The 15000-nt window shown below is 54.5% G+C and overlaps 1 protein-coding gene across 1 annotated transcript in view; it reads right to left on the reverse strand.

Annotated features, from left to right (window-relative positions):
* Positions 1 to 2366: 2366 nt before the first annotated feature.
* Positions 2367 to 15000, reverse strand: part of LOC144741120 (zinc finger protein 521-like) — a 22774-nt gene continuing 10140 nt past the window's right edge. Inside the window, exon 3 of the mRNA XM_078623755.1 lies at positions 2367 to 4384. Coding sequence (XP_078479881.1) covers positions 4209 to 4384 — 176 coding nt within the window. The 3' untranslated portion in view covers positions 2367 to 4208. The remainder of the gene's footprint in view (positions 4385 to 15000) is intronic.

Below are 15000 nucleotides of genomic sequence, written 5' to 3' on the forward strand. Positions count from 1 at the left end.
GAGTCTATGGGTCTCTGTGTGGTGAGTCTGTGGGTCTCTGTGTGGTGAGTCTGTGGGTCTCTGTGATGAGTCTATGGGTCTCTGTGTGGTGAGTTTGTGGGTCTCTGTGTGGTGAGTCTGTGGGTCTCTGTGATGAGTCTGTGGGTCTCTGTGTGGTGAGTCTGTGGGTCTCTGTGATGAGTCTGTGGGTCTCTGTGTGTTGAGTCTGTGGGTCTCTGTGTGGTGAGTCTGTGGGTCTCTGTGATGAGTCTATGGGTCTCTGTGTGGTGAGTCTGTGGGTCTCTGTGTGGTGAGTCTGTGGTCTCTGTGTGGTGAGTCTGTGGGTCTCTGTGATGAGTCTATGGGTCTCTGTGTGGTGAGTCTCTGTGGGTCTCTGTGATGAGTCTGTGGGTCTCTGTGTGGTGAGTCTATGGGTCTCTGTGTGATGAGTCTCTGGGTCTCTGTGTGGTGAGTCTGTGGTCTCTGTGTGATGAGTCTGTGGGTCTCTGTGTGAGTCTGTGGGTCTCTGTGTGAGTCTATGGGTCTCTGGGTGATGAGTCTGTGGGTCTCTGTGTGGTGAGTCTGTGAGTCTGTGTGGTGAGTCTGTGGGTCTCTGTGTGGTGAGTCTATGGGTTCTCTGTGATGAGTCTGTGGGTCTCTGTGTTGAGTCTGTAGGTCTCTGTGATGAGTCTATGGGTCTCTGTGTGAGTCTATGGGTCTCTGTGATGAGTCTATGTGTCTCTGTGTGGTGAGTCTGTGGGTCTCAGTGTGAGTCTGTGGGTCTCTGTGATGAGTCTATGGGTCTCTGTGTGGTGAGTCTGTGGGTCTCTGTGATGAGTCTGTGGGTCTCTGTGTGGTGAGTCTATGGGTCTCTGTGTGATGAGTCTATGGGTCTCTGTGTGGTGAGTCTGTGGGTCTCTGTGTGGTGAGTCTGTGGGTCTCTGTGTGGTGAGTCTGTGGGTCTCTGTGATGAGTCTATGGGTCTCTGTGTGGTGAGTCTGTGGGTCTCTGTGATGAGTCTGTGGGTCTCTGTGTGGTGAGTCTATGGGTCTCTGTGTGATGAGTCTCTGGGTCTCTGTTGTGGTGAGTCTGTGGGTCTCTGTGTGATGAGTCTGTGGGTCCTGTGTGAGCCTGTGGGTCTCTGTGTGAGTCTATGGGTCTCTGGGTGATGAGTCTGTGGGTCTCTGTGTGGTGAGTCTGTGAGTCTGTGTGGTGAGTCTGTGGGTCTCTGTGTGAGTCTATGGGTCTCTGTGTGAGTCTATGGGTTTCTCTGTGATGAGTCTGTGGGTCTCTGTGTTGAGTCTGTAGGTCTCTGTGATGAGTCTATGGGTCTCTGTGTTGAGTCTATGGGTCTCTGTGTGAGTCTATGGGTCTCTGTGATGAGTCTATGTGTCTCTGTGTGGTGAGTCTGTGGGTCTCAGTGTGGTGAGTCTGTGGGTCTCTGTGTGAGTCTATGGGTCTCTGTGGTGAGTCTATGGGTCTCTGTGTGGTGAGTCTGTGGGTCTCTGTGTGGTGAGTTTATGGGTCTCTGTGTGGTGAGTCTATGGGTCTCTGTGTGGTGAGTCTAAGGGTCTCTGCGTGGTGAGTCTGTGGGTCTCTGTGTGGTGAGTCTATGGGTCTCTGCGTGATGAGTCTATGGGTCTCTGTGTGGTGAGTCAATGGGTCTCTGTTGTGGTGAGTCTGTGGGTCTCTGTGTGGTGAGTCTGTGGGTCTCTGTGATGAGTCTATGGGTCTCTGTGTGGTGAGTCTGTGGGTCTCTGTGATGAGTCTGTGGGTCTCTGTGTGGTGAGTCTGTGGGTCTCTGTGATGAGTCTGTGGGTCTCTATGATGAGTCTATGGGTCTCTGTGTGGTGAGTCTGTGGGTCTCTGTGATGAGTCTGTGGGTCTCTGTGTGGTGAGTCTATGGGTCTCTGTGTGGTGAGTCTGTGGGTCTCTGTGTGGTGAGTCTGTGGGTCTCTGTGATGAGTCTGTGGGTCTCTGTGTGGTGAGTCTGTGGGTCTCTGTGATGAGTCTGTGGGTCTCTGTGTGGTGAGTCTGTGGGTCTCTGTGATGAGTCTGTGGGTCTCTGTGTGGTGAGTCTATGGGTCTCTGTGTAATGAGTCTGTGGGTCTCTGTGTGGTGAGTCTGTGGGTCTCTGTGTGATGAGTCTGTGGGTCTCTGTGTGGTGAGTCTGTGGGTCTCTGTGATGAGTCTATGGGTCTCTGTGTGGTGAGTCTGTGGGTCTCTGTGTGGTGAGTCTGTGGGTCTCTGTGTGAGTCTATGGGTCTCTGTGTGGTGAGTCTGTGGGTCTCTGTGTGGTGAGTCTGTGGGTCTCTGTGATGAGTCTATGGGTCTCTGTGTGGTGAGCCTGTGGGTCTCTGTGATGAGTCTGTGGTCTCTGTTGTGGTGAGTCTGTGGGTCTCTGTGTGGTGAGTCTGTGGGTCTCTGTGATGAGTCTATGGGTCTCTGTGTGGTGAGTCTGTGGGTCTCTGTGTGGTGAGTCTGTGGGTCTCTGTGTGGTGAGTCTGTGGGTCTCTGTGATGAGTCTATGGGTCTCTGTGTGGTGAGTCTGTGGGTCTCTGTGATGAGTCTGTGGGTCTCTGTGTGGTGAGTCTATGGGTCTCTGTGTGATGAGTCTCTGGGTCTCTGTGTGGTGAGTCTGTGGGTCTCTGTGTGATGAGTCTGTGGGTCTCTGTGTGAGTCTGTGGGTCTCTGTGTGAGTCTATGGGTCTCTGGGTGATGAGTCTGTGGGTCTCTGTGTGGTGAGTCTGTGAGTCTGTGTGGTGAGTCTGTGGGTCTCTGTGTGGTGAGTCTATGGGTTTCTCTGTGATGAGTCTGTGGGTCTCTGTGTTGAGTCTGTAGGTCTCTGTGATGAGTCTATGGGTCTCTGTGTGAGTCTATGGGTCTCTGTGATGAGTCTATGTGTCTCTGTGTGGTGAGTCTGTGGGTCTCAGTGTGAGTCTGTGGGTCTCTGTGTGAGTCTATGGGTCTCTGTGGTGAGTCTATGGGTCTCTGTGTGGTGAGTCTGTGGGTCTCTGTGTGGTGAGTTTATGGGTCTCTGTGTGATGAGTCTATGGGTCTCTGTGTGGTGAGTCTGTGGGTCTCTGTGTGGTGAGTCTGTGGGTCTCTGTGTGGTGAGTCTGTGGGTCTCTGTGATGAGTCTATGGGTCTCTGTGTGGTGAGTCTGTGGGTCTCTGTGATGAGTCTGTGGGTCTCTGTGTGGTGAGTCTATGGGTCTCTGTGTGATGAGTCTCTGGGTCTCTGTGTGGTGAGTCTGTGGGTCTCTGTGTGATGAGTCTGTGGGTCTCTGTGTGAGTCTGTGGGTCTCTGTGTGAGTCTATGGGTCTCTGGGTGATGAGTCTGTGGGTCTCTGTGTGGTGAGTCTGTGAGTCTGTGTGGTGAGTCTGTGGGTCTCTGTGTGAGTCTATGGGTCTCTGTGTGAGTCTATGGGTTTCTCTGTGATGAGTCTGTGGGTCTCTGTGTTGAGTCTGTAGGTCTCTGTGATGAGTCTATGGGTCTCTGTGATGAGTCTATGGGTCTCTGTGTGAGTCTATGGGTCTCTGTGATGAGTCTATGTGTCTCTGTGTGGTGAGTCTGTGGGTCTCAGTGTGGTGAGTCTGTGGGTCTCTGTGTGAGTCTATGGGTCTCTGTGGTGAGTCTATGGGTCTCTGTGTGGTGAGTCTGTGGGTCTCTGTGTGGTGAGTTTATGGGTCTCTGTGTGGTGAGTCTATGGGTCTCTGTGTGGTGAGTCTAAGGGTCTCTGCGTGGTGAGTCTGTGGGTCTCTGTGTGGTGAGTCTATGGGTCTCTGCGTGATGAGTCTATGGGTCTCTGTGTGGTGAGTCTATGGGTCTCTGTGTGGTGAGTCTATGGGTCTCTGTGTGGTGAGTCTATGGGTCTCTGTGTGATGAGTCTATGGGTCTCTGTGTGGTGAGTCTATGGGTCTCTGTGTGGTGAGTCTATGGGTCTCTGTGCGATGAGTCTATGGGTCTCTGTGCGATGAGTCTATGGGTCTCTGTGTGGTGAGTCTATGGGTCTCTGTGTGGTGAGTCTATGTGTCTCTGTGTGATGAGTCTATGGGTCTCTGTGATGAGTCTATGGGTCTCTGTGATGAGTCTATGGGTCTCTGTGTGGTGAGTCTATGGGTCTCTGTGTGGTGAGTCTGTGGGTCTCTGTGTAGTGAGTCTATGGGTCTCTGTGATGAGTCTATGGGTCTCTGTGTGGTGAGTCTATGGGTCTCTATGTGGTGAGTCTATGGGTCTCTATGTGGTGAGTCTATGGGGCTCTGTGTGCTGTGTCGTGGTGCCCTAACCTGCAGCTCCGTCTGGAAGAAAAATTTCTGTGGACACTGCGCACAGTCGTAGATTTTGTCCTCCTGTCCGTGTGCAGCAAAGATGTGCTGCTGCAGCTTGCAGGCCTGCACGAACACTGTTACACACACACACACAGCCACACACACACACACACAGTCAGCCACAGTCACAACAACAACAACAACAACCGCCATTCGCCACTAAGTAGGTGTGACGTCACCACGACGTTGAGGCCACGTGACGTGAAGCCAGGAGGTCACGTGTCAGACCCAGCAGGTGCCACGGGTCGACTGACTGAGATGACTGCTGGCCGATGCACTACCACCATGGCACCCCCCCACCCCCCGCCTACTGTGCCAATATGCTGCGTTTTATCCGCCCGGCGCTCCGCTCGTTGTTGTGAGCGTCGCTCCTTTGCCCTCCGCTGTTGTTGCTGGAGGGCCACTGCCTCCAACTGCCCAGCAGCAACAGCAGCGTCATTAACGAGCCTCCTCCACAGAGTCCGATCACACACGCACACACATTGACACAACAACAACAACCGCCATTCGCCACTAAGTGGCGGTGACGTCACCGCGACGCTTGTGCCAGGCCATGTGCACCTTGAGGCCACGTGAAGTGTCGAAGGCCCGCTGGCAGGAGGTCACGGGGCAGACCCAGCTGGTGCCACGGGTCGACTGACTGAGATGATTGAGATGACTGGCTGATGCACCACCTGTGCCCCCTACTGTGCCAACTTGCTGTGCTCTAGCCACCCGGCGCTCCGCTCGTTGTTGTGAGCGTCGCTCCTCCGCCCTCCGTTGTTGTTGGAGGGCGACTGCCTCCAACTGCCCAGTAGCGTCCTTCACGAGCCTCCTCCACAGAGGCCGATCTTGACACCGCTGGTACCAGTCATCGGCAAGTCCACTCAGCTCCACATCCTCCTGTACCAAATCACTCCATCTCTTCTCTAGCCCGTGTCGCACCCGTTTAGCCCCCTCGATCCGGCCAAACAAAAGCTGTTTAGGCATGCGGTGGCTGGGCATGCGGGCTACATGACCCAGCCAACGCAGCCTTGCCTGCCGGAGGAGCTCACCGATGGGACTTTGTCCAGATCTTTTAAGGATTTGTGAGTTCCTCACAAAATCTAGCCTGGTTAAACCCAGGATGGATCGTAGTCAGGCCAGCCTAAATGTTTCTAACCGATGAAGATGTTCCATTGGGGGTCCACGTTTCGCAAACGTAGAGAAGGGCAGGAATGACCGTGGCCGAGAAGACCTGAAGCTTCGTATGGAGCGAGATACCAGGTAGCTTCCACACACCTCTGCTGTTAAACCGGAGCCGGGCACACTGCCCAGGTATGGGCAACTCTCAACTCTCTCCACAACTGCCCCATCACCAATTGGGAGTTGTGGGGGTGGAGTTTCCGATGGTACAAAATACCCAGGCAGGTGCTTAGTTTTGGTGGGGCTGATGGTAAGGCCCCACCTCTTAGTAGCAAGCTCCAGTCTCAGCAGCAGCGCCTCCAACTCCTCCTCTAAGTGAGCTGCGATTATCAGGTTGTCGGCATACGTAACATGGTTGAGCAATAGGGAGCCATCCATTGACCGCACACTCGCATCGATCAGCCTCCCATTGTATCTGTACCAGATGGAAATTCCTCCGGTACAGCTATTGAAGGCTTCACGAACTACGCAGTCGAAATAGATGTTAAATAATGTGGGAGCCAGAGGACATCCCTGTCGCACCCCAAGGTGTACAGGGAATGGCTCTGACTCCCGGCCACGTAGTTTTACCCAGGCCCGCTCACCATCATGAAGGTCCTTCATGATCGTGAGCAGAGGGTCAGGGACTCCGAAAGCACGAAAAACAACCCAGAGCCCAGGCTTATTGATGGTATCATATGCCTTGACCAGGTAAATAAAGCAAAGATGTAATTCTTGTAGGAATTCCCTACACCTCTGCTGTAGCAGACGGATAGAAAATATGGCATCCATGCAGGACCGCCCTTTCCTGAAACTACATTGAGGCTCCACAAGCCTCTCCTCAGCATGCCTAGCAATGCGATGTTGAATAATCCTTGCCAGGTCCTTTCCCGGCACACTGAGGAGTGAGATGCCCCTGTAGTTGTTACAGTCTGTGCGGTCCCCCTTCTTAAAGAGGGGGACTACCAGGGCATCCTTCCAATCCTGCGGAACCCGTCCAGTGGTCCAGTCTGCGCACAGCATTTCGCTTGGGAGATCATCTCTGCCCAGTGCCTTTCCTGGTCTCAGACTCTGGATCGCCCTCAGTACTTCCTCAACAGATGGCACCTCAGCCAGCCACTCACAGGGGGTGACTTTTTCCAATATATGAGGCACCGCAGCCTCAGCAGGGTCAACCCCACTTTGTGCCACGATGTTTTCCATGCCGAGGGATGTCCCCTCCCCCAGGACTTCACAGAAATGCTCAGCAAATCTGCAAATCTGTTCCTGGGTGTCGGAGATTAGATCACCGTTTTTCCCCTAATGATGTTAATAGGTGTGGCGCTGCAGGTACATTTTTTTATGGAGTTAAATAGAGATTTGTGATCGCGGGCCACTGAGGCAGACTCCATCTCCTCAGCAACCCGCGACCACCACCCATCCTTGCAGCGCCTCACGGCTCTCCGAATCTCCGAGCGAAGGCTGCGGTAAGCCTCCTCATTCTCTAACGTGGGATGCTGTAGCCGATGAGAGTGGGCCTGTCGCTTTTTCTCAGCCATCCTGAACACCTCCTCTGTCAGCCAGGGTCTCTGGGGAGTTCTGGACCGCGTACCCAAAGCAGCCATTGCAGCTGCATGAGTCACAGTCCTAAACCTCGCCCATTTACCCTCGACATCTGGAGGAGTGGGGGCCGATGCCAACCCCAGCCGCAAGCGATGATGAAATTCTCGCTTGCAACTTTCATCAGCTAACTGAGACCAGGCCACCTTAGATTTGAATGGCGTCCTGGGTGTACACCCACCACCTGAGTGGAAGAATGGCAGGCGCATCTTACAGAAGACAGGTCGATGGTAAGAGGGCAGATCAGCTCCACGGTAGGTCCTGGTGTCAAGGACATCCGCTGTTCCGTCACTATGTAGTCCAGCAGATGTGGTAGTGCAGCGGTTAGCGCTACGCTGCGCTTTGAACCCGGCGATCCGGGTTCGATTCCCGCTCACGGCCAACACCAGTGACGATTATCTGAACCGGTCCTGGGCCTCCCCTAGGTCGACTCAGCCTGAAATGAGTACCTGGTGCGGTGTGTAGTAAACATCGCCACTGGGGAGACAAAGGCGGTCGGGCGTGGTGCTGGCCACCCACCCCCTCGTGTCTTGTGCCGGCCTTCATAGGTGCTCGCTAACAGCACTTGCCCCTACAGTCTGTTAAGGCTACACGGGGGATCTTTGTCTGTCTTTTTATAGGGGTGGTGGTGGCTATAGGGGTGGTGGTGGCTGTAGGGATGGTAGTGGCTATAGGGGTGGTGGCTATAGGGGTGGCTATAGGGGTGGTTGTGGCGATAGCGGTGGTGGCTATAGGGGTGGTGGTGGTGGTCATGGTGTTTATGATGATGATGGTGGTGGTCGCGGTGACGGCTACGATGGACCCCGGCACGGTTAACTCGTTACCCCCCCCCTCCTCCCCCGCTCTACCCCCCCCCCACACAGCCCCCCGCCCCCACACAGCCCCCCCTCCCCACACAGCCCCCCTCCCCACACAGCCCCCCTCCCCACACAGCCCCCCCACCCACACAGCCCCCCCCCCACACAGCCCCCCCCCCCCACACAGCCCCCCCTCCCCACACAGCCCCCCCTCCCCACACAGCCCCCCCCCCCACACAGCCCCCCCCCCCACACAGCCCCACACAGCCCCCCCTCCCCACACAGCCCCCCCACCCCACACAGCCCCCCACCGCCCCCTCGTGCTCAACGGCCCCACCCCCCCACCGCCCCCGCGGCTCCCGGCGGACGCCATCTGGCGAGCCGTCTCGGCGCGCGCCACATTAATTAGGCGAGAGACGCCCCGACGGCCTCGGAGAGAGACCAGCGGCGCCGTGGTGGTGGTAGTGGTGGTGGTAGTGGTGGTGGTGGTGCCGGCGGCGTGCCGGCGGCGGCGGTAGCGTGCCGGAGGAGTGGGTTAGAGGTAGCGGAGATTTCGTGACCGCGAGGATTTGATACTCGTGGTTTTTTCGGTCAAGTCACGTAGGTGAAAAAAAAAATGAAATTAGTAGAAATAAAATAATATTATTTTTATTAATTTTATTTTAAAAAAAAATTTGAGATAAAAATTAATAAAAGTAAAATAATGTTTTTTTTATTTTTATTAATTTTAATTTCATTTTTTTTTTGATAAAAATTAATGAAAAGTAAAATAATATTATTTTATTTTTATTAATTTTTATTTCATTTTTTTTTATTAAAAGAAAATTAATACAAATTAAATATTATTATTTTATTTGTATTAATTTTAATTTCATTTCATTTTTTAATAAAAATTTATAAAAAATATAATAATAGTATTTTATTTTTGATTAATTTTAATTTCCTTTTTATTTTTTACCTACGTGACTTTACCGAAAAAAACTAAGAGTTTAGGTAGAGGTAGCGGAGCCACACGGGGGCTCGTTGCGTGGGTGGTGTGGTGTGGCTGTGTTGGGGGGGTGGGGTGTGCGTGTGTGGTGTGGTGTGGGTGTGTGTGTGTGGGGGGGGGTGTGTGTGGGGGGTGTGTGTGTTAAGGCTATACGGGGGATCTTTTGTGGGGGGTGTGTGTGTGGGGGGGGGTGTGTATGTGGTGTGTGTGGTGGGGGGGTGTGTGGTGTGTGTGGTGGGGGGTGTGGTGTGGGTGTGGTGCTGTGGCTGTGTGGGGGGGTGGGGTGTGCGTGTGTGGTGTGGTGTGGGTGTGTGGGGGGGGGGGTGTGTGGGGGGTGTGTGTGGGGGGGGGTGTGGTGTGGTGGGTGTGTGTGGGGGGGTGTGTGTGGGGGGGTGTGTGTGGGGGGGGTGTGGTGTGGGTGGTGGGGTGTGTGGTGTGTGTGGGGGGGTGTGGTGTGGGTGTGTGGGGGGGGTGTGTATGTGGTGTGTGTGGTGGGGGGGGTGTGGTGTGTGTGGTGGGGGGTGTGGTGTGGATGTGGTGGTGTGGCTGTGTTGGGGGGGTGGGGTGTGCGTGTGTGGTGTGGTGTGGGTGTGTGTGTGTGGGGAGTGTGTGTGTGGGGGGGTGTGTGTGGGGGGGGGGGGGTGTGCGTGTGTGGTGTGGGTGTGTGTGTGTGGGGGGGGGGTGTGTGGGGGGTGTGTGTGGTGGGTGTGTGTGGGGGGGGGGTGTGGTGTGGTGTGGGTGTGTGTGTGTATGGGGGGGGTGTGGTGTGGGTGGTGGGGTGTGTGGTGTGTGTGGGGGGGGGTGGTGTGGCTGTGTGGGGGGGGGGTGGGGTGTGCGTGTGTGGTGTGGTGGGTGTGTGTGGGGGGGTGTGTGTGGGGGGGTGTGTGTGGGGGGGGTGTGGTGTGGGTGGTGGGGTGTGTGGTGTGTGTGGGGGGGGGGGTGGTGTGGGTGTGTGGGGGGGGGTGTGTGTGTGGTGTGTGTGTGGGGGGGGTGTGTGTGGTGTGTGTGGGGGGTGTGTGTGGTGTGTGTGGTGGGGGGTGTGGTGTGGGTGTGTGTGGTGTGTGTGGTGTGTGTGGGGGGGGGGTGTGTGGTGTGGGGTGTGTGTGGTGTGTGTGGTGAAGGGGGGGTGTTGGAGGCGTTGCTGCTGAACTTGGAGCGTGCCACCAAGAGGTGGGGCCTTACCATCAGCCCCACCAAAACTAAGCACCTGACTGGGTATTTTGTACCATCGGACACTCCACCCCCACAACTCCCAATTGGTGATGGGGCAGTTGTGGACAGAGTGGAGAGTTTCCCATACCTGGGCAGTGTGCTTATGACCGGCTCCAGTTTGACAGCAGAGGTCTCACTCATAATCAGTCGAGCGGCAATATCTTTTCATCGGTTGCGTAACGCTGTGTGGAAGCTACCTGGTCTGTCGCTCTGGACGAAGCTTCAGGTCTTCTCGGCCACAGTCATTCCCTCCCTTCTCTACGCTTGCGAAACGTGGACCCCCCTAGTGGAGCATCTTCGCCGGTTAGAAACATTTAGGCTGGCCTGCCTACGATCCATTCTGGGTTTAACCAGGCTGGATTGTGTGAGGAGCTCACAAATCCTTGAAATATCTGGACAAAGTCCCATCGGTGAGCTCCTCCGGCAGGCAAGGCTGCGTTGGCTGGGTCATGTAGCCCGCATGCCCAGCCACCGCATGCCTAAGCAGCTTTTGTTCGGCTGGATCGAGGGGGCTAAACGGGCGCGGCACGGGCTAGAGAAGAGATGGAGTGATGTGGTACAGGAGGACGTGGAGCTGAGTGGACTTGCCGATGACTGGTACCAGCGGTGTCAAGATCGGCCTCAGTGGAGGAGGCTCGTGAAGGACGCTACTGGGCAGTTGGAGGCAGTCGCCCTCCAACAACAACGGAGGGCGGAGTTGCGACGCTCACAACAACGAGCGGAGCGCCGGGTGGCTAAAGCACAGCAAGTTGGCACAGTAGGGGGCACAGGTGGTGCATCAGCCAGTCATCTCGGTCATCTCGGTCAGTCGACCCGTGGCACCTGCTGGGTCTGCCCCGTGACCTCCTGCCGGCTGGCGTTCGACACTTCACGTGGCCTCAAGGTGCACATGGCCTGGCACAAGCGTCGTGGTGATGTCACCGCTACTTAGTGGCGAATGGCGGTTGTTGTTGTGTGTGTGTGGGTAGGTGGGGGTAGGTGTGTGTGGGGGGGTATGTGGGGGTAGATGTGTGTGGGGGGGTAGGTGGGGGTAGGTGTGTGTGGGGGGGGGGTAGGTGTGTGTTTGGGTAGGTGTGTGGGTGAGTGAGTGGGTGTGTTGGTGAGTGGGGGTGTAGGTGTGTGGGTGAATAGGTGTGTGTGCGCGTTTTTGGCAGCTGTGTGCAGAAAGCCCTACATGACATCATCACAACTGTCTGGACCACTGGACGAGTTCCGCAGGATTAGAAGGATGCCCTGGTGGTCCCCACTCTTTCAGAGGTGGTCCCACCTCTGAAAGAGTGGGGACCGCACAGACTGTTACAACTACAGGGGCATCTCTCTTCTCAGTGTCCCGGGAAAGGTCCTGGCAAGGATTATTAAACACCGCCTTGCCAGGCACGCTGATGAGAGGCTTGCGGAGCCCCAATGCGGTTTCAGGAAAGGGCGGTTCTGCACAGATGCCATATTCTCTGTCCGTCTGCTACAGAAGAAGTGTAAGGAATTCCAACAAGACCTACATCTCTGCTTTATTGACCTGGACAAAGACTACGATTCCATCAACAGGCCAGGGCTGTGGACAGTTCTTCATCCTTTCGGAGTCCCTGACCCTCTGCTCACGATCATTTAAGGACCTTCATGATGGTGAGCGGGCCCGGGTAAAAATACGTGGCCGGGAGTCGGAGCCATTCCCTGTTCACCTTGAGGTGCGACAGGGATGTCTTCTGGCTCCCATATTATTTAACATCTATTTCGACCACGTAGTTCGTGAAGCCTTCTATGGCTGTACCAGAGGAATCTCCATCTGATACAGATACAATGGAAGGCTGATCGATGCCCGGGTGCGGTCAAAGGATGGCTCCCTATTGCTCAACCATAGTAAGTATGATGATGATTTGGTGATTGCTGCTCAGTCAGAGGAGGAGTTGGAGACGCTGCTGCTGAGACTGGAGCGTGCCACTAAGAGGTGGGGCCTTACCATCAGCCCCACCAAAACTAAGCACCTGCCTGGGTATTTTGTACTATCGGACACTCCACCCCCACAACTCCCAATCAGTGATGGGGAAGTAGTGGAGAGAGTGGATAGTGTCCCATATCTGGGCAGTGTGCTCATGACCGGCTCCAGTTTAACAGCAGAGGTCTCACTCCGAATCAGTCGAGCGGCAATATGTTTTAATCGGTTGCGAAACGCTGCTGTGTGGATGCTACCTGGTCTGTCGCTCCGCACGAAGCTTCGCGTCTTCTCGGCCACGGTCATTCCCTCCCTTCTCTACACCTGCGAAACGTGGACCCTCCTAATGGAGCATCTTCGCCGGTTGGAAACATTTAGGCTGGCCTGCCTACGATCCATCCTGGGTTTAACCTGCAGGCTGGATTGTGTGAGGAGCTCACAAATCCTTGAACGATCTGGACAAAGTCCCATCAGTGAACTGCTCCGGCAAACCAGGCAGCATTTGGCTGGGACATGCTCCAGCCCACATGCCCAGCCACCGCATGCCCCAAGCAGGTTCTGTTTGTGTGTGAGTGAGTGTGTGAGTGAGTGTGTGAGTGAGTGTGTGAGTGTGTGAGTGTGTGAGTGTGTGAGTGTGTGAGTGAGTGGGTGAATGTGTGGGTGTGTGAGTGGGTGTGTGAGTGAGTGAGTGGGTGAGTGAGTGAGTGAGTGTGCGAGTGTGTGAGTGAGTGTGAGTGAGTGTGCGAGTGTGTGAGTGTGCGAGTGAGTGAGTGTGCGAGTGTGTGAGTGTGAGTGTGTGTGAGTGAGTGGGTGTGTGAGTGTGTGTGTGTGGGTGGGTGTGTGAGTGTGTGGGTGTGTGTGAGTGAGTGTGTGAGTGAGTGTGTGAGTGAGTGTGTGAGTGAGTGTGTGAGTGAGTGTGTGAGTGTGTGCGTGAGTGTGTGAGTGAGTGAGTGTGTGAGTGGGTGAGTGTGTGAGTGTGTGAGTGGGTGAGTGAGTGTGTGAGTGAGTGTGTGTGTGAGTGAGTGAGTCAGTGTGTGTGTGAGTGTGTGTGTGAGTGTGTGAGTGAGTGAGTGTGTGAGTGAGTGAGTGTGTGAGTGGGTGAGTGAGTGTGTGAGTGAGTGTGTGAGTGGGTGAGTGTGTGAGTGTGTGTGTGAGTGTGTGTGTGTGAGTGTGAGAGTGTGTGAGAGTGTGTGAGTGTGTGAGTGTGTGAGTGTGAGTGAGTGGGTGAGTGTGTGAGTGACTGAGTGAGTGTGTGAGTGACTGAGTGAGTGTGTGAGTGACTGAGTGAGTGTGTGAGTGAGTGGGTGTGTGTGTAAGTGAGTCAGTGTGTGTGAGTGTGTGGGTGAATGTGTGAGTGTGTGTGTTAGTGAGTGAGTGTGTGAGTGTGTGGGTGTGTGAGTGGGTGTGTGAGTGAGTGAGTGTGTGAGTGTGTGAGTGAGTGTGTGGGTGAGTGTGTGAGTGAGTGTGTGAGTGAGTGAGTGTGTGAGTGTGTGAGTGAGTGAGTGAGTGTGTGAGTGAGTGTGTGAGTGTGTGAGTGTGTGAGTGAGTGTGTGAGTGAGTGTGTGAGTGAGTGTGTGAGTGTGTGAGTGAGTGTGTGAGTGAGTGTGTGAGTGAGTGTGTGAGTGTGTGAGTGAGTGTGTGAGTGGGTGAGTGTGTGAGTGTGTGTGTGAGTGTGTGTGTGTGAGTGTGAGAGTGTGTGAGAGTGTGTGAGTGTGTGAGTGTGTGAGTGTGAGTGAGTGGGTGAGTGTGTGAGTGACTGAGTGAGTGTGTGAGTGACTGAGTGAGTGTGTGAGTGTGTGGGTGTGTGAGTGGGTGTGTGAGTGAGTGAGTGTGTGAGTGTGTGAGTGAGTGTGTGGGTGAGTGTGTGAGTGAGTGTGTGAGTGTGTGAGTGAGTGAGTGAGTGTGTGAGTGAGTGTGTGAGTGTGTGAGTGTGTGAGTGCGTGAGTGAGTGTGTGAGTGAGTGGGTCCGTGCGTGCGTGTGTGAGTGAGTGTGTGAGTGAGTGTGTGAGTGAGTGTGTGAGTGAGTGTGTGAGTGGGTCCGTGCGTGCGTGTGTGTGTGAGTGTGTGAGTGCGTGAGTGAGTGAGTGAGTGAATGAGTGAGTGAGTTTGTGAGTGAGTGAGTGAGTGTGTGAGTGAGTGAGTGAGTGTGTGAGTGTGTGAGTGAGTGTGTGAGTGGGTCCGTGCGTGCGTGTGTGTGTGAGTGTGTGAGTGAGTGTGTGAGTGAGTGTGTGAGTGAGTGAGTGAGTGTGCGTGTGTGTGTCGTGGTGGGTGCCCGTGCGTGTTTGCGTGTGCGTGTGTGTGCGTACCGGTAAAGCACACGGGGCACTTGAAGGTGCCACCCATGCCCTCGAAGCTGTGCTCTATGAGGTGTGAGTGTGTGAGTGTGTGAGTGAGTGAGTGTGTGAGTGAGTGAGTGTGTGAGTGAGTGAGTGAGTGAATGAATGAGTGAGTGTGTGAGTGAGTGAGTGTGTGTGTGAGTGAGTGTGTGAGTGAGTGAGTGAGTTTGTGAGTGAGTGAGTGTGTGTGTGTGTGAGTGAGTGAGTGAGTGTGTGAGTGAGTGTGTGTGTGAGTGAGTGAGTGAGTGAATGAGTGAGTGAGTTTGTGAGTGAGTGTGTGTGTGTGTGTGTGAGTGAGTGAGTGAGTTTGTGAGTGAGTGAGTAAGTGAATGAGTGAGTGAGTGTGTGAGTGAGTGAGTGTGTGTGTGTGTGAGTGAGTGAGTGAATGAGTGAGTGAGTTTGTGAGTGAGTGTGTGAGTGAGTGAGTGAGTGTGTGAGTGAGTGAGTGTGTGAGTGTGTGAGTGAGTGAGTGTGTGAGTGAGTGTGCGAGTGAGTGTGTGAGTGTGTGAGTGTGTGAGTGTGTGAGTGTGAGTGAGTGGGTGAGTGTGTGAGTGTGTGAGTGTGTGAGTGTGTGAGTGTGTGAGTGTGAGTGAGTGGGTGAGTGTGTGAGTGACTGAGTGAGTGTGTGAGTGACTGAGTGAGTGTGTGAGTGTGTGGGTGTGTGAGTGGGTGTGTGAGTGAGTGAGTG

Source organism: Lampetra planeri, unplaced genomic scaffold (assembly GCF_965212315.1).
Source record: "Lampetra planeri unplaced genomic scaffold, kcLamPlan1.2.h2 scaffold_428, whole genome shotgun sequence".
NCBI lineage: Eukaryota > Metazoa > Chordata > Hyperoartia > Petromyzontiformes > Petromyzontidae > Lampetra > Lampetra planeri.